Below are 19,678 nucleotides of genomic sequence, written 5' to 3'. Positions count from 1 at the left end.
ATACATTCCAACATAGCGAAATATTTCCATGACGTGTTTCATCTCTGCCCTGCAGTTGCTGCCTATCCTACGACAATATGGCCGCCTGACAGTTGGGTGGCTTCACCCAGGACGCCTCAAGGCCACTCCAACCTTCCTATCTCAATGGACCTCACCGACCGATGCCCTCAGGCGTGACCGCGTGAAATCGAGTTAGCAAGTTTATCTCAACCCGCCTTCCCCCTCCCTCCAAGCTCGCTTTTTTTTTTTTTTTTTTTTTTTTTAAGATACGACGTCTTCACTTGTGGGAGAAGCTTAGATTTGTTGATAAAACAACGTACTATATTACGGCGGGCACTGTGGTAAATTTAGTGGGGCCATGCGCATTTTGGGGTCGAGGGGTTTACAGGCGCTGGGTTTGAATCCTGCCGCGGTGCGAGGCGCATCCACTCGGGGTGGATGCCAAATGTCAAATTAAAATCCTTGATTAGGATGCCTCTGTTCCCAACACAGATTGGAGGCAACGCACCTATGAGAGGACAAGAAGGAAAAGTTTTAAAAACATATATTTCTGTTTATCTTTATTATTTATATTAAAATAAGAACCCTATAGAAAAGTACTTTATAATTCCTCAACAATTTCATCCAGCACTGCAGCAATCAAGCTCTACTTACAATGCAAATCATTCTCCACACAGGACACAAAACCTCTAGACACAATCACCAAGCTGTTTGAACCTCTTATATATCATTCACATTCTCTTTTAGTAATGAAAGATGAAAACAACCAGAGAGCACCATAATTATAGGAGAGCAGATTATTTTCATTAGGACAGTGTGGCACCTCATCAATAATGGTTTAGGTGCAAATACGAGACTGGTGGATGGCAGTTAGTCAGATTTGTGCATTAAGTTAAATTAAATACATGATTAAAAATATCAGGAACATAATATAAACATTCTGAATCTATGATATGAAAATAAATATATAAACTGATTTTACTCATGAAAAGACTAAATAAATGCAGAAATTAAGTACAAATATAGAATCTCCAATAATTAGAGAATATTTATGCAAGAAATACTTTGATCCTGAGAAACCTTATTAAACAGAGAACAAATACTTGGTTATCTATTGCACACATTTCCACATTTGTGCTGAGACGGGAAGGTCCACTGCCATGAGAAACAGACACAACCCATTAGAATTATCAATATCACTATTACCATCACATTACACACACACACACACACACACTGAAAAAAAAAACTACACAAATCATGAATGTTAGCAATATCAGTTCCGTCATGATTGGTTTTCCAAACACACACGCACGCACACACGCACACGCACACACACACACACACACACAACATGTCTTTTCATATACAATAATCTATACTCATACACTCCACAATGAAAAAATACAACCACTATATTCTCCACTATATTAGAAGCAGCTAAAAGATGCAATGGGGGACTGGAAATCCCTCTTTGCTATATTTTATTCCTACAATGCAAGATGTTCTGTCTTCATTAACATCTATTTGATAAAGAAAGATAGACAGATAGGTACATACATAGAGAGTTGGTTGCCTAGAGAGATACATGGACAGAGACAAGTTGATAGGTAAATTATTTAGAGAGTTAAGGCACATATAATCATCATCTAAATAGAATGCATAACTTCACATTCTTCTTGTTCTTCATGTTGGCTTAAATTGAACACATGTGAACTATGATATCTGGAATGAATGAATGAACACCCTGGGTTTAAACATAAACTACATTAACAAAACTACTAAAATTCACCATCATTAATATCACCATCACAATTATCATTTAATTCAACATTGCTATTTCCCTTTATGGGGTTGGCTGAATATAAAAAAAGTGATTATGAAGAAAAAAAAAAAAAAAAAAAAAAATTCATGATGAAAATATGGAAATTTGTACAAGACTGTCAACAATCAATATAATCTGAATGTAAGCAAAGAAACTTATGGAATTAAAACAAGAAAAGTAAATAAGTAAATGAATAAAAATAAATAAATAAATAAATAAATAAATAATAATAATAATAATAATAATAATAATAATAATAATAATAATAATAATAATAACAACAACAATAACAATAACAATAATAAGATGCAAACTCATAACAGCTAAAACACACAACAAGAAACAATAAAAAAAAAATAAATAAAAAAAACACAAACACCCACAATATCATTTTAACCTTTTTTTATTGTTATTAAGCACATTTTTTCCTTAATTACTAACCAGAGACTAAATTTCCTGCTCTACAACCACCCCAAGCATTACACTGGCTATGGACTACTAAATATATTTTTAATTCCCCTGTTCTTACTTGTTGATGCTCATAAGGTGTTGGTGGTGTTTGCTGCATGTCTCAGTGAATGGACTGGCACCTTGGCCCCAGTGAGTGAACCCCTCCTTGCCCTCACAGTGGCACAGCTACACCCAGTCCTTGGGGTTCTTCAGCACCTCTGTAATCTTGTACTCTGGTGTGCCTGGTGCTGGCTGGTGCATGTACTCCCACCTCTGTGCAGACCAGGTGTGGGGAAGACTTTAATTAAGACAGTCAGGTAAGAGTGATGTAGGAAGTTTGATTAAAATATCAGGTACGAGTGATTAATTGATGTAAACATTACCAGTAAAATTGCTTTACATAGTTTACTGAGTTTTGTTTCAACAAATAAAACTTTCCACAAGAATGAAGCTCATGAATGGCTTCACCCTTCTACAAAAGAATTATGAAAGAATAAACACTGCACTGATATTAAAAGAAAGAAATTTTTTTTTTTTCAATTTCTGCTTATGAGGAAGATGATTTGCGCCTGTAGGGTTGTGTTCTTCATCCTATTGCACACACACACACACACACACAGAGGCTAACAAACACTCACCGCATGGAGAGGAAGGGACATCAAGATACTCTCAATCCTGGCATTGGGTGTTGCAAATCCAAACTTGGTACCACGATCATACACCAAGTTAAACTCCACATATCTGCCACGACGAAGCAGCTGCCAACGCCGCTCTTCCTCTGAGACAGCATCATTCTTGTGCTTCTTGACTGTTCAGGGAAGTTATGGGTGAGTGATGGGGGCTGGTTTTATGAGGAATGATATCAAGAGTCTATAGTTAAAGAGTACAGTGGGATGGCTCATGAGACTCTTTCCACCAGGGGCTGACAGGGCTGAGTGTGAATGATGTGTGTGTGTGAGCGTGGTGCTTTGTCTGGGCCTCTACTATGGGAGACAGCTGATTCCATCTTTTATAGTCTGTATAGATAAACATTTCTGCCCTTTTAATCTGGGAGAAAGACACAGATAAATAGCCATAGAGAGAAACAGAGAAACAAACAAATGGATGGACAATAACAGACATACAGACACAGACAGACAAAAACAGAGAAAGAGACAGAAAAACACCCACATTCCTCCACTCCTATCCACACACACATACACACACACACTACCACATCAACACCTCTCTCACACACCCACACTCTTTAACCTTCATCTTCACTCCTATCCACACAACACCACTATTTCAACACCTCCCTCAGACAACAAGGTACCCAAGCCCCAGACACTCACCCAGGGGCAGGTAGGAAGGAATGACGGCATCAGCACAGTCCGTCACAAACCCAAACATCTTCTCTGGGTCGGTGTCCTCGAGGTCGTCAAAGAAGATTCCACCAACACCTCTTCTCTCCCCTGAAAAGACAATTGGGTCATTCTGTTCACTGAATAGGATAGTAAAGATAAAGATTACCCCAAATACACTATCCGTATCCAATCTGTATTTATGAGGTGAAAGATAATAAAGAAAAAGATTCCTCCCCACCCACCCATTCATCCTCACCTCTGAACTTGACAAAGAAGTAGTCATCACACCACTTCTTGAACCTGGAGTAGTAGTCGGGCTGGTGGCGGTCACAGGCAGACTTCAGCACCCCATGGAAGAGCTTCACGTCCCCCTCGTCGAGATAATATGGGGTCAGGTCTGTCCCCCCTCCGAACCACCACTGCACAAGGCAAGGGTGAGTTATAGATAGTCATGTTTAAATGTAAATAAATATAGTAAGGCAGGAACAAATGACAAAAAGTATAGTACAGCAAAAATGAGATAATGTTTTGGGGTGAATATGCACAAAGAGGATTATAAAAAAGGAATTAGAGAAAGGAAAAACTCTCTCCTCTCTCTCTCTCTCTCTTTCTCTCTCCCCCTGACTCACATGCTTGTTGTTGCCATCCTCATCCTGCATCTCAAAGTAGCGGTAGTTGAAGTGGATGGTGGGCACGTGGGGGTTCCTGGGGTGGATGACTGAGCTGATCCCCGCCGCGAAGAATGAGAACTTCTTGTCCTCCGGCAGCTTCTTCCCTCTGTGTGGTGGGGAGGAAGGTAGGGAGTGAATGAGTGAGAGAGTGAGTGACTGAATGAATGACTGAATGATTAACTCAGTGAATAAACAAATGCATGAATGAATAAGTGAGAGAATAAATTAATGACTGACTGACAAGCTGGCTGATGGACTGACTAAATGACTAAATGACTGACTAACTGAATGAGTGAAAGACAAAACTGGATATTACTCTTCAATGAACAAAAAGTCAAGATACATATTTTACAAAGGATATGGAAGGAAATTACTTCTCAAATACAATACCCATAAACATGACTAAAGCACACACTCTTAAATGCACAATTTTCTTTCATTAAGACTAATTTTCAAAGGCTGCACTCACACAAATACCCTTCAAAACCTCAATAGCCTCGCAGAACCTTTTAAACTATTGGCACACTCACACAAACACCCTTAAGACCTCTATAATATCCTACAACCTTTAAAACTATCATTAGAACCACACATACAGCCTTGAAACCTCAGTAATACCCAAGAGCCTTTTAAACTATCACTAGAATCACACATACAGCCTTTGAAACCTCAGTAACTTTCTAGAACCTTTTAAACTATCACTAGAACTACACGTATATCCTTCGAAACCTCAGTAATGTCCTAGAACCTTTTAAACTATCACTAGAACCACATGTACACCCTAAAACTCCCACTAATCCACAAGAACCAATTAAAAACTATCCCAAAGCAGTGCAAGACTAAAGAACACAAGCATATTTATTCATAACCCATCAACCCACACTTACCTTGCCCTCATGCTTGCCTGCAGCTCCTTAGAGAGAGGTGCCGTCATCACAGTGATGTTAACGCCTGCCTTCTCAAATGTCTTGCCGTCCTGCAGCACACACGTCACTCCTCCACCCTCGCTGGGGTTGTGACGACGCCACCTGTCCACAGTAAACTTGCAGCCGGCACCCTCCTCCCCCTCCAGCGCTCGGCAGAACTCAGACTAGGGGGATCAGGAGCAAGTGGGTTTTGTGTTTATATATGAATGGTGCTTGTGAGGCTAAGGAGTAAAGATTAAAAGATATATTTTGGTTGGTTTTAAGTGAAGGTAAATACATAAACATTTACACAAGAGTATCTATATAACAGGCCAACAGTCTAACATAAGGTGGCCCAGACAAAGCACCACACACACACACACACACACACACACACACACACACACACACACACACACAAATCATTTACATTCTTAGTCCTGTCAGTCTCTGGTGGCATGGGACAGTCTTGTGAACCACTCTACTAAAATAAATAAAGAAAGAATAACAATAAATAATTACATGAATAAGCTAATAAAACAAATAACTACATAAATAAAAGAAAAACATAATTAAAGGTTGCAACACCAGTAAAACAAACCTCAATCCTAAATAAATAAAACATAATAAATCCATTAATAAACCTAACCCCACTCACTAACCTAACCTAACCTACCCTTCCTAACTTAACCTAATTCCCCTTCCTAACTTAACCTAATCCCCCTCCCTAACCTAACCTAACAGATACCAAATTAAAGCTTCAACACCACAAAACAGACCTGTATCCTCATAATCATTAGTTCCATCTTAGTCCTCATGTCGTTTGGCTTCCCCTCCAACACGCTGAGCTCTGTAATGGGCGGTGCCATGAACTTAGAGGTGTCAATGGTGGTTGGAGCCTTCTGAGCAGCTGCCACAGAGCCCTGGTGGGAGGCATACAGCGCCACACCCCCTGACACCAGCAGGGATGTGCTGATGTACCTGAGGGAGGCTGGTGTGTATTGCTTTGCTTTGAGGGAGGAAGGAGGGTAGAGGGATGGAGAGAGACAGAGGGAGGAATGGAGGGATAGGGAGACAAAGGGTGGGATGGAGGGATGGAGAGAGACTGAGGGAGGGTAGAGGGATGGGGAGAGACAGAATAAGAGAGAAAGAGATAGTAGTACTTCTAATTAGAGAGAGAAAAGTACTGTTGTTTCTAAATAAAGAAAAGTAATATTGGAGAGACAGACAGACAGAGATGATAGTGCTTCTAATTAGAGAGGAGAGCTTCTAATGAAAGATAAGAAAAATGATAGTGCTTTTAAATAACGAGAGAAAGAGAGAGAGAGAGAGAGAGAGAGAGAGAGAGAGAGAGAGAGAGAGAGAGAGAGAGAGAGAGAGAGAGAGAGAGAGAGAGAGAGAGAGAGAGAGAGAGAGAGGCAAACAAACAGACAGATAAGGAGACAGATAAAAATCAAATAAATATTATAACCTTTACACAAGAAATAGCTAAAAAATTAATAAAAAAAAAAAAAAAAAACACAATACAAAATAATAAATAAAAAATACAGTAAATAGAACAAACCAAGACACAATACAAAAACAAACAAAAATAAACAAATAACTTGGACTTAAAAAAAATTACCAGGGTACACCAACCTAGCTTCTTAACCCATGACCCACTGTACACTCCCTTAGGTCAGCTCTCACCTGCCGGCCCGGGTCAGCCTTGGGGTCTTGACGGCTGCCACAGTGGTCATCGTCCTCGCCACTCCCCTCACTAAACGCGATGCCATCCTGCTTATCTGAGGGGGCATGAGAGGTGGCTGTGTTAGTATTAGTGTGTGCTAAGTGTGTTAAGAGCATAAGAACATAAGAAATAAGGGAAGCTGCAAGAAGCGACCAGGCTTACATGTGGCAGTCCCTGTATGAAATATACCTACCTATTTCCACTATCATCCCCATCCATAAACCCGTCTAATCTTCTCTTAAAGCTCCCTAATGTCTTAGCACTAACAACATGATTACTGAGTCCGTTCCATTCATCTACCACTCTATTTGAGAACCAATTTCTTCCTACCTCTTTCTTAAATCTAAATTTTTGAAGCTTAAACCTGTTATTTCTTGTTCTATCCTGGTTGCTGATCCTAATATTTTGCTTACATCTTCCTTGTTATAACCCTTATAACACTTGAAAACTTTGATCAAGTCCCCTCTTAACCTACGTCTCTCTAAAGAATGTAAATTTAACAGCTTCAATCTCGCTTCAAAAGGAATACTCCTCATCCCCTGTATCCTTTTAGTGATTCTCCTTTGCACTGATTCTAATACACCTACATCTTTCCTATAATGTGGGGACTAGAACTGCACATTGTAGTCTAGATGAGGTCTGACCAACACCAAATGTAACTTTAATATTACTATGGGCCTTCTACTTTTAACACTCCTAAAAATGAATCCTAATACCCTCCTGTTTGTGGCCTCTATGCATTGCTTTCCTAGACGCAATTCAGAGCCAACTATAACTCCTAAATCTTTTTCGTACTCTGAACCTACCAGAGTTTCGTTGTTTATTGTGTACCTACTGTGTGGGTTTCCTCTACCTATGCTAAGTACTTTGCATTTATTGATATTAAACTGTAATTGTTGATATTAAACTAGCAGCTAGGTTGGGTTAGGTTAGGTTAGGTTAGGTTAGTAGTAGTAGTAGTAGTTAGACTAGGTTTGGTTTGGTTCATCTTCATCATTGTAGAGAGAGATAGAGAGAGAGAGAGAGAGAGAGAGAGAGAGAGAGAGAGAGAGAGAGAGAGAGAGAGAGAGAGAGAGAGAGAGAGAGAGAGAGAACTACAGTAAGGTTTGGGGTGGTGAATGGAAGGGGAGGCAAGGGGACTTTTTCATGGGTGTCTGGAGTGTGGCAAGCCTTTGTGGGCATAACAGACTTGATAAGGATGTCCTGTATATGTTACAGTAAGATCTGATGAGGTTGTGGTGTTTTGAGTTATATTATTTGGGTTATTGGGACATGTGTTGCCAAAATAACCCTAATACACACTCAAAGCATCCCAAAACACACTCAAAATATCCCTTAATACAAAAAACCTCATCCAAGCACACCCAAAACATACTTTAAACATCTAAAAAACACTCAAAACACCCCCATAACACCCAAAAATACCTGCAATACTCATCTCAACACATGCAAAACACACTAAAAACACGTAAAACACTCAAAACACCCCATAACACCTGAATATACCCACAAAACTCACTCAAACACGCTCAAAACATCCAAAACACACTAAAAACATCCCAAAATAACCACAAAACTCATCCAAACACACTCATAACATATAAAACAAACCCAAAACACCCTGCAACACCCCAGAACTCATCAAAAACATCCAAAGCACACCACAGTACCACCACACACACCCTAACAGATTGAAAACTACCTGCCCACACTCAAGACCCCACACACACACAGACACACACACCAAAACTCACCAAACACGCTCAAAACACCCAAAACAAACCGAAAACAAACTCACATCTCAATATATCCCCAAACACACCCAAAACACCTCACAATATACTCAAAACAACCCACACAACTCAAAACATGTAAAATATAACTGAAAATATCCTAAACCACATTAAAAACACCCAAAAATTCACTCAAAACACAATGACAACAGCAAATATACACCCAAAATACAACTTAACACCCCCAAAACATACTCTAAACACCCCACAACACTCCTACATACATCCAAAACATGTAAAACACCCAAAACACACCAATCATTACAGAAAAAAAAAAAAGCAGCGCAGCAAGGGAAACTAAGCAAAATATTGTTTACCTGTTTTGCCTCCTCCATTTCTCCTTACTTCCTCCTCCTTCATTTCTCTTATTTTCTTCCTTCTAGTACAGCTATCTACACGCCTGAGTTAAGAAACAGTTGGAAACACCTGGAAAACGCCGGAAATTACGATAAATATTGACGGAGACACTACAGCAGAGCGAGTCTTTGATGACGTCACAGGCGAACTGCCACTGCCCCGCTGGCTGACGTACGTAACGTATTTCATTTTGAAATTGACCCCTAGGAAAAATGAAGCTAGGGTCGAATGCATTATATATTCTGACTTGACAATTACTTTAACTAATATTCACAATATCAAAACATCTCCAGCCTGTGTAGTTGTAAAGAAATATTAGTATGAAATATGGAAAAGTGTTGGAACCTTTGAAACCATTAAAAACACTGAAAAGTCTACCCATTTCACTTTACACCGGTAAAAAAACACTTTAAAAAATCTGAACTATTTTTTCAAACAATGCAAACTTAGTTACAAGCTGACATAATGAAATAAAAAAATCTAAAAAATGACAAAATCACCACTTGTAACGGGATTAAAAACCATTTCAAATTCCACATACTTAACTGAACAGGAAAGCAAAACACTTTAAAAAACATAAACAATTTTTTAAAGTAATAAAAGCTTCATTAAAGCCTCAAATAAAAAAGTAAAAAATACTGGAACAAGCTGGCGCAGGTACCAATCCATCATGGCTGCCCTCGGGGCGACCTCAGTGGAGGAGTCAGCGGTTATGTTGCCTTAATTATTCCTTTATGACACCAAAAAGTAGGCAATGGCAGATGTATCTGACCAGCGGATATGAAGGCTGGACATGTGGCTCCATCTTGTGACATGTTTGGCTAACAATAAGTGAGAGACGAAGCAAACAATGGCTAATAACATTGACGCCCCGCCTCTACCTCTGCGGATGGCTTGTTTACATATTGACGAACCTTCAATATTTGACAATTTCCAACTGTTTCGAGACTCAGACGTAAACAAAACCTAAAAATAAATAAATAATCTCATAAAATAGGTAAATAACGAATAGTAAAACCTAAATAAACACTACAGGGTGGAGTAGAGTGTTGTGGTGAAGGCAGTAAGGCTGACTGAGGGGAGGCTGACACCGCTGGTCTCACCTTATGTACTCGTGCCTCTCTGGTGCTGCTTGGCGGTGCTCGGTGCTGGGAGAAGCTGCCGGGGATACGGAAACACTGGTTAATAGAGCGTGTGTGGCAAGACTGATCAGTGCTGACCAAAACAATGCTGCCAGCCACCCAACCAACTGCCCGCCCTCCCTCCCCAGCGTCCTGTCACTGTTCCTCCACCCACATACACAAACACACACTAACACACAAAAATGTTGACATGTTATCAAATATTAATTCAAATAATATAAATATCCTTACTTTCTCACTCCCTTTTCCCAACTCCACACCAGCTACGTAATTATGAACAAAAACTTCACCCACTGCTGCACCGTGGCACCGCAGCAAACACGAACGACCGCAGGATAGGCTCAACCAAAATATTCCTAATTCTCTCTCTCTCTCTCTACGGTAAGTACTTTGCATTTGTTGATATTAAACTGCAAACTGTGTTGTTTGTGTTTAGAGTAGTGGTGGTGGTGGTGGTGGTATACTGAGAGAAGCTGTGATAGAGGTATTTAAGTGACATTAGGGATATATCAAAGAAGAAGGAGAAGAAGTAGTAGAAGTAGTTTTAGGTAGTAAAAAGGTAATAACAGTAATTGATATAATAATAATAATAATAATAATGATAATAATAATAATAATAATAATGATAATAATAATAACAACAACAACAGACAAACAACAATAACAGCAACATTATCATCAATACCACCACCAATAATCACACCAACATACAAACACAAGCAGATAAAATAATCACACTCCGTCACAAACACAAATATTTCACCTGTTCTCCCTAATTCACCTGTCCTACCTCTGCACCACCACTGCTTTATACTCCCCAACTGTTTCCTTCTAACTGGTAGGACTTTCCACCTACTGCTTTCCACGCACCAGTGAAGGGGAACCGGGAAAATAATGATGCAAGAGGGAGGAGTAAGAAGCAGGAGTACGTGCTGGCCGGCAGGTAAACAGACTCTTGATCTTAATCCTGGAAGAATGAATGCCAAGGTTTTTTTTTATTTTCTTATTTTTTTTATTTTTTATTTAGATATTCTATTTTTTTATTTGTTTAATATATGTGAAGTTGTTGAAGTTCTATTGATGGTTATTTTTTTCTTGTTTCTGTTCTACTTCTTGTCCTCTTTATTTTTTTTTCTCTCTCGTTTCTACACCTACCCTTCCGCGCCTTCCTCTCATAATCTTATCTTGCCCTTTCTTATCTCTCTCTCCATACTTCTCGTCCTCTTTCCCTACCACTCCTTATCTCCTCTTTTATCACCAGTCAGCTCTTATTGTTATCCTTCTACTTACCCATATATTCTTCTCTTCATCCTTCATAATTTCCCTTCCATCTTTTTCCTCATCCTCCTCACCTGTCCTCCTTCCATCAACTCCCATGATGGGTGCTCCAACCCCCCCCTTCTCCCTTCCCTCTACCCCCGTCAGCTGATCAGCAGACCACGTGTGTTTGTTTACATCGCGCCGCCGCATTGAAGGAAACTCCTGTCAAAAGTAAATACTCAGAGAAATCAAGAAGGGAATCAGAAGAGAGGTGATCCAAGAGCAGTACAGCCCTGAAAATACCAGTTCCATCATTATTACAAAAGGTGCACTGTATTAAATTTCATTAAATAAATCGGCTAATATTGAAATAACATCAGCGTTTCTATCTGAGGGCTAGGTCTAGATTGATTCAGTTAATAAATTTCATTACTAATCCTTTCATGATTAGATCACGATAAAAAGACATCATATTTTTGTCCAGAAATAAATCGTCACTGTTTCTAAATCAAAAGGCTAGGATTACTTCTATAAAGCCCAATAAATTAACTTCGGGAGACAAAATCACCCCTCAATTTTGCTTGACAGTGATGAGCGAGGGACAACAGCAGCCCTTGGACCTGTCTGAGGACGCTGCCACCCTGCAGCACAATGGTGACCTGTCCCAGTGTGTCACCAAGCTTAGGGCGCTGCAGAGACACCTCATGGACATTGACAGGTGGGTGAAAATAACATCTTTTCTTGCTAGTGTATTATTTTACTTCTTCACCATAATGCTCCAAAGATTATTTAACTTCACTGTTATGAATTAATTCTTGTGGCTGCTGGAACCTAACCGATAAAACCAATATTAAATTTGTTTGTTTGTTAAGGAGTAAATTTAATATAAAAAAATTCACATCATTATATTTATAAGGCCTAATAACAACCTGGAGTTTCCAGACAACTTCCATTAATACAAATTAACTAACCTAACAAAACAAACTTTTAATTTTTCCAGCATAACTTGTATAGTAAATCTATCACATGGGAATAATAACACACCTTCTATTACACAGGACTCATACACAAGACTACAGCATTATACACTGTCCTTATGCAACCCACCAGATGGCAGCTCAGTGGATCAGTGTTGTGGAATGTGTGTGGCGTGATCCGAGTGGAGGAGGGGAAGTGGAGGGATGAAGGGGTAGGGCAGCCGCCACTCAGCAGCCTGGAGGTGGTGTCCGCCGCCCTCTGCTGTGTCAGGAATGCAATGCCAAACTGTGCCAGGAACCAGCAGCTTGTGAGGATGAGTTTTTACTTACTTTATGTATTATTGTCATTACTATCATTATTTATTTATTTATTTATTTACTTTTTATGTTATTATCATTATTTTTCTTCATGTGTTGTTTGGCTATAGCATGAACTGATATTTTTACTGTAATTTTTCTTGTATTTTGGAGTTCAGATTGTCTTTTACTTCTGCTTACTTATATATTCATTCTATATCACATAAGGATCAGCCATGGCAGATATTTTTTTGGTTCAGATTTGGTTAGGTTACGTTATATTATGTAACTTAGCAAATTTTAACCTGACCTAATACAAAAAGTAACCTAATATAACCTAACCTAATCTAATCTGATTTGCTGGCCTCTAGTAGCTTCCTTTATGTTCATATAATATATTCTTATTATCAATATAACTTAACATAATCATTCTCTTATTGATAATCTAACATAATCTAATATGACATGATTTATTGGGTTGGCTCCTTGTAACTTTACATACTCGTATATGCTTATTACCAGTATGACTTAACCTAATCTAACATTTCCTCATTACTAACATTACATAACCAAATCTAATTCACTGCATTACTGTAGCTTCCTTGTTCTTGTATTCCTAGTACTACCCTAACCTAACCTTACTTAACATTTTCTCATTACTAACATTACATAACCAAATCTAACATACTAACATATTGCAACTTCCCTTTCCTTATATCCACAAACACTTTTTCCCCAGGTGGCAGAGACAGAAGACCTCCTGAACCCCATCATATCCTGCATTCAGTGGACCTTCAAGACACCAGACCCTGCACAGCCAGCAGAGGACCCTCCTGAAGATTCTGTGAGGGAGGCAGAGAGTGGAGATGTGGAGGAGGACGAGAGAAGAAAAGCTTACTCCACGCTTGCCATCTCCTGTGTCACTTGTCTTGGGAATCTTGTAGCGGCTAACCCAAAAACGAGGAGGATTGTTTGGCCGCATTTCAAGTCATTGTTGGAGTAAGTGTGGTTTAAAAGAGTGTGGTTGTTCAGGTTGATTCTGTGGATGTGTTGGTGTGTTTGTGAGGTTGAGTTAAGGTTGTGATAATCTGTTTAGTGATCTTAAGTTATATATTGTATTTATTTATTCATTTACTTTTGTTACTATTATTTTTTTTATTTATGTCTGTTTATATATTTATTTACTTTTAGTGTTGTTATATTATTGTTGTTACTTTTTCATATATGTTTATTGTTTGCATACACACACACACACACACACACACACACACACACACACACACACACACACACACACACACACACACACACACACACACACACCTCTTGTTCCAGTAATACATTTCACTCTTACACAACTCCTCTCTTTATTCCTGCACACTCATATATGTCCTTTAGTTTTAGTTAAGTCTCCTGTACAGTGTAAGAAAGCTGACATAAGTGTTTGGGAAAGAAAGTACATTATTTTCATTGTTTTTAATGGAAATTAAGAGAAACCCCTTATAACTCTAAGGGAAAACAAAGATGATAAATGAAATGATGATGATATTGATTTGGGTGTTTTTTTCAGGGATGTGCTTGTGTTCTGGGACAAGGAGGTGGCTCAGGCTTCCACAATGATCCTACACAACTGTCTTCTGGAGGCCGAGGTAAAGGAGGACCTGTGCAAGTAAGTCTATGGTACAGTGGTGGACATAAGTTGATTTACATGCTACACTCTCTTCCACTCTGCTTAGCCTCTTCATTTGGTTTTAAGTCTTCTGATCTCCTGACAGTCTTAAGTCCCTCATCTGACAGTCTTAAGTCCCTCATCTGACAGTCTTAAGTCCCTCATCTGACAGTCTTACAAAACCTGATAATTTCTAATGTCATAGCTGATCACAGTACTTAAAATTGAGGGAAAACACATGAAGCCTTATATAAATTCAGTTATTTTAGGTCATATGTTTTGTATTGCACAGAATATTTCATTTATATATTAATTTTATATCCAGATTATATATCCAGATATTATACCCAATGTATGTAAATTATACGAGACTAATAACTGATAGACTTGTTTCTTGTAATAGATTTCTTTCATGCCCACTGTCAGTAGATAAGAAAAAATTAATAGATATTTTAATAATCTAGGGACTTGCTTATTATTATATGTTTCCTTAATGCCCACTGTCAATAGATAAAAAACTAATAGATACATTAATAATCTATCCCCTTGTTTGTTATTATATGTTTCCTTGATGCCCACTGTCAATAAATAAATGACTAATGGATATTTTCAGATGCCCAGCAGGGAAGGAGGTACTGACACAGCTCCTGACACTGTATGAAGCAGAGACCAAGTACTCCTGCTTTGTGTTATTAGCCCTGGAAGTGTTACTGGCAGCTGAGGGTTTTCTGCAGGACGCATGGGGGGGTCTTCCTGAGGGCCAGCAGTGCCTATGCCTGGAGGTGGTGGAGGCAGGGCTCACTCACACCTCCAAGCCTCTCTCCAGCCCTCAGGGAACACCTATTCTCAAGTTCCTGGTGGGGTTCTTCAAGGTGGGTAGTGTTGTGCTTGTATTATATGGTAGGTGATGCTTGTTGCTTTGTCTGGGTAAAGTTTAGTGATTTTATGATGATATTTGAGCTAGATGTACTAACTGGTGGGGTTCTTCAAGGTGGGTAGTGTTGTGCTTGTATTGAGTGGTGGGTGATGCTTGTTGATTTGTCTGGGTTAAGCTTGGTGATGAAATATTTAAACTGGATGTACTAACATGTTTGAGTCTTTATTAATATCTTCATGATTTTTTTTTCTACTGACAATACAAAATCCTTGTTAAACTATCACTGGAATCATGAAAATACTCTTGAAAATGCAAATAACTTCCACTACAATCTGCTAAAACTAAGAGACAAGACAATGAGATCTTTAGGAATACAATATAATGAGATGTTTAGGAATACAGTTCTCTGTGTGATTCCTCTTCTGGCTCCCTTTCAGACCCAGGCAGACCGCATACTGAGGACTCACGCTGACTGGCCTGGCCCTGACTCGGCACAGGTATGGCCCACTACCCCTCATTAATTAGCAATCTTGGTATTAGCAGGTACAGATAGATTGCTGAAGTGAATCATCTATATATTAGGCCAAATATCTCACATACAATGGACAGACAAAGCACCTCACACACACACACACACACACACACACACACACACACACACACACACACACACACACACACACACACACACACACACACACACACACACACACACTCTTACCCTGTTGGAAATTAATCATATATAAAAACTCAACTGGCCATTATCTTTGTTCCTCTGTTTCTGTTTCTTTTTTGGGGAGAAAGATTCAGATTCAGGTGTGGATTTATATGTATGTTTTCCTTGTTTAGAATATTTTATCAGCATTTTTGAGGTACACATTTGAGGTTTTTGTTCATGCTTTCAAGAGACAAAGGCTTAATACACCTACTAATCAATGTTAACTGTAGATGTATATGTACATTTTCCTATTTAGAATATTTTGTAAGTATTTTTGAGATACATTTCTTTCCATTTAGAATATTTTATCAGCATTTCTTAGGTACAATTTTTGAGGTCTTTGTTTACATTTCTGATAGGTGTTAGCAAAACTGGTCAACTTCACCTGTGCCGTGGCTGCCTCAGACACGTGGCGGCACACCCTGCAGCAGGACAGGAGCCTCCTTGTGACGAGCGTGGGTGAGTGGCTCTTTGACTCATTTTTTATGGATTTTAACTAGATTTACTACATATTTCTTTAAGAATTTGAGTAGATTAACAGCTTATTTCTCACATTTGCTCTAAAGGAAGCTATCATGAGCTGCATTGTTACAGTACATGAGTAAGATAAAGATGACCAGAAAATTTTATAGTACCACCACCACCACCACCACCACTACTACTACTACTACTACTACTACTACTACTACTACTACTACTACTACTACTACTGCACCACTACATGAATGGGATTAAAATGAGAAGAGAATCTCACAGTACCTTCATCCTCACCATTACCACAATAAATGAATGGGGTTAAGATGAACACAAAATCTCATAGTACTTTTATCCTCAGCATTATTAATTTACGAATGAGTTTGAGTCACTAAATAGATAATCACAAAAAAAATCACCGTAACTTCATCTCTAGTACTACCACAATAAATGAATGGGGTTAAGATGAACACCGAATCTCATGATATCCACCCACATCACAAGACAAGAACAAGACTACAATGAGAACAGCCCCTCACAGCACTACCACCCGCAGCATTACTACAGTGCATGCATGAGATCGGCAAGATGGGCAGCAATGCGTTCACCCCCCTGGACCGCTTCACTGACCTGGATGACGAGGCGCAGATGAGTCAGGCCGAGCAGCATCCAGCGTTTGGGTTCAAGTGTGACCTGATCCGCCTCATTGCTAGCCTGGTCCACCTCAATTCCCCCAATCAAGACCTGGTGAGCTGAACTGAGGCTTGTGTTCTTAATGTTTTGAGTACTATATTATTGCACTTTCACTCAGCCATTACAAAAGTGTATTAAGGTGGTTTTGTTGTAATGAGGGGATTTAAAATGACCTCTTGCTACTCATCGGCTAATATTACATCTCCGTTTTAATCTTTCATGGTCAGTAATTAAATTAAAAACCTCCTCAACTTCCAGTAGAACCTGTCAAATCTGTGAACGATGACCGATGAAAACAGAAATCATGTAAATCTATAAAATCAACAGCACCAATTTTCTTACTCTTCCAAACAGGTGAGAGAGATGGACGGCCTTCTACTAATACTGGAAAGCTCAAAATTCGATGCAAGGAACCCATTGATCAAGGAAGCCTCGATCTTTGCCCTGAGGAACCTGCTGGAGGGGAACCTTGAGAACCAGCGGTGTATTGGGGAGCTGAGGATGGAGGGGGTGGCGGAGAACCCTGGCCTGGCTGAACTGGGGATGCAGGCTGTGCAGGAGGGGGGGGAAGGTGAGGATTGTACAGCAGCCTCATTCACCCAGAGATTCACCCCCTCCTGAGCTATGAAGAATGTGGAGTTCTGAGGCTGTGGAATGTAGTGGATGTGTGGAAAGCTTGAGTGTTAGGTAATACACATGGGGACCACTGGGAAGACTAGAGCTAGAATGTGTGGAAGACTTGAGGACTGTCAGGAAAGGTTAGGTTATGCTAGAGGACCACTGGGAAGACTGAAGACCTGAAGATGGAAGATGTTAGAAGAATAAACACCTAGGAAGCTTGTTGGGGTGGATCTGTAAGGAAACTAATGACTTGGAGACAGTATAAGGAAGATATGAAGTGGAGGAACATAAAGGAAGTTTAAATTATGATAGGAGACCCATGGGAAGACCAAAGAAGACCTGGAGGCTGTGTGGATGACATTAGAGGCAGAAACACTATCAATATACTATAAGAGGATCAATAAATAAGTGGATCCTGTTTACATCCTTTCAAGTCTTTATAATCTCTGGATAGAACACTTTATAGACGGAGAGAAAGGTCACTGGCAAGAGTATAAACAATAGAAGTAAACATAATATTCACCAGTGCCATCCTATATTTAACCTTACATCCTTATCACAAAAAAAAAAGGAAATATAACCAGGAAGAACATATAATAAGCAAACATTCACATCCTTGCCAATTATACATGAAAAAAGGAAGAGTAACAAGAAAAAAACATACAATAAAGAGCAAACAAACATATCCTTGTCACTTTATACATAAAAAAAAGGAAAAGTAACCAGGAAGAAACAATAATAAGCAAAACTACAAATTCTTGCCACCTTATATATGGAAAAAGAGGAGAGCAGCGAAAAATAATAAGTTAATCCACAAACATCAGCGCCTCATACTCATAACCTTCAGAGACCTGCGCTGCGCCTCCACCTCCCTCCGGCGGAACCACTCGGCATTGCAGTCATCCACCAACACCACAGAGGAGGCCACCACCTGCCAGCGGTCACTGAACACACCAACACGCCCCATGATGTTCACCAAATCCCCATGCTTGATTCTGCGTTTTTGTCTCCTTGTCACGCGCTTCACAAAGGTAGAGAAGTCCTCCTCCATGTCGTCATCCATTATCATGGCCTCCTCCTCCTCCTCCTTATACGTCTCCTTGTGGAATAGAATGCAGTAGATGGTAGCAGTGTTGTCATCCACTTTCATTGAGGTGTGTTTGGATTTGCGCACAATGCTGGTGATGGTGCCCAGGATGTCAACGTACCGCACTTGCTTCCTGCCGAGGTAGAAAGTGCCGTTCTCCTCCTGCAGCTCACCAATGTACAGTTTACAGTGAGGTGCCACTACGAAACGGCGGACACATGCTGCCATGGTGCCGACGGCTGGGCAGGCCTGTGATTCAAGGGACATTGAGAGTTTTCTTTCTTTTTTTCTTTTTCTCTCCTTTTTCCCCTGCATTAGCATTAAAAGAGTGTGTGTGTGTGTGTGTGTGTGTGTGTGTGTGTGTGTGTGTGTGTGTGTGTGTGGAGCTTTGTCTGGGTAATGCATTGTGGGATTGCCAGAATGGTAGATAAATGGGTAGCTTTACAAAGGTTATATGGAAGGATGGGCTAGTTAAGATGAAAATGAACACACACACACAGACACACACATATACACAAATATAAATATATATACAATTATAATTTACCTGCAGGCATTGGTGCCATCTAAGAACAATGAGCAGAGATTATAATAAAAACAAATAGCTAATATACTAAAAGTGGAATGCAAAAGTAAACATTGTTCATGCTTTAAAATTCAAGACCTTAAATTATCCCAATAAAGCGCTTATATTGCTAAAACAAGTATATTATTTTGTTCTTAACCTTCATTAGCTTCTATATTCATCTATATATCTCTACCTGGCTCTGGCATTATGTAAAAAGCA

The 19,678-nt window shown here is 39.4% G+C and overlaps 2 protein-coding genes across 7 annotated transcripts; one reads left to right on the top strand and one right to left on the bottom strand.

Moving 5' to 3' along the window:
- Positions 1-543: 543 nt before the first annotated feature.
- On the bottom strand, positions 544-11,166 carry LOC135094455 (oxygen-dependent coproporphyrinogen-III oxidase-like). Of its 5 annotated transcripts, none has more exons than XM_063994551.1 (10): positions 11,089-11,166; positions 10,180-10,234; positions 6,887-6,981; positions 5,977-6,178; positions 5,180-5,382; positions 4,251-4,398; positions 3,878-4,040; positions 3,610-3,729; positions 2,914-3,083; positions 544-2,548 (listed from the first exon to the last, which is right to left on the bottom strand). In XM_063994551.1, exons 3-10 carry the CDS (start codon positions 6,970-6,972, stop codon positions 2,462-2,464), a joined length of 1,179 nt encoding a protein of 392 aa, XP_063850621.1. In that variant the 5' UTR covers positions 6,973-6,981; positions 10,180-10,234; positions 11,089-11,166; the 3' UTR covers positions 544-2,461. The 5 variants fall into 5 exon arrangements, with proteins under 5 accessions (XP_063850621.1, XP_063850622.1, XP_063850620.1 ...); XM_063994552.1 differs by having other exon boundaries at positions 11,075-11,161; XM_063994550.1 differs by having other exon boundaries at positions 11,009-11,149.
- Positions 11,060-19,142, top strand: LOC135094454 (ataxin-10-like). Of its 2 annotated transcripts, none has more exons than XM_063994548.1 (11): positions 11,060-11,161; positions 11,644-11,804; positions 12,067-12,196; positions 12,589-12,763; positions 13,492-13,751; positions 14,323-14,421; positions 15,035-15,293; positions 15,736-15,795; positions 16,376-16,475; positions 17,047-17,237; positions 17,538-19,142. In XM_063994548.1, exons 3-11 carry the CDS (start codon positions 12,069-12,071, stop codon positions 17,802-17,804), a joined length of 1,539 nt encoding a protein of 512 aa, XP_063850618.1. In that variant the 5' UTR covers positions 11,060-11,161; positions 11,644-11,804; positions 12,067-12,068; the 3' UTR covers positions 17,805-19,142. The 2 variants fall into 2 exon arrangements, with proteins under 2 accessions (XP_063850618.1, XP_063850617.1); XM_063994547.1 differs by having other exon boundaries at positions 11,070-11,161; positions 11,480-11,804.
- The last annotated feature ends 536 nt before the right edge of the window (positions 19,143-19,678 follow it).

This window comes from Scylla paramamosain, chromosome 45 (genome assembly GCF_035594125.1).
Source record: "Scylla paramamosain isolate STU-SP2022 chromosome 45, ASM3559412v1, whole genome shotgun sequence".
NCBI classification, from domain to species: Eukaryota; Metazoa; Arthropoda; class Malacostraca; order Decapoda; family Portunidae; genus Scylla; species Scylla paramamosain.
Note: the sequence above shows the minus strand (reverse complement) of the source record. Positions and strands in the feature narration are given on the sequence as shown.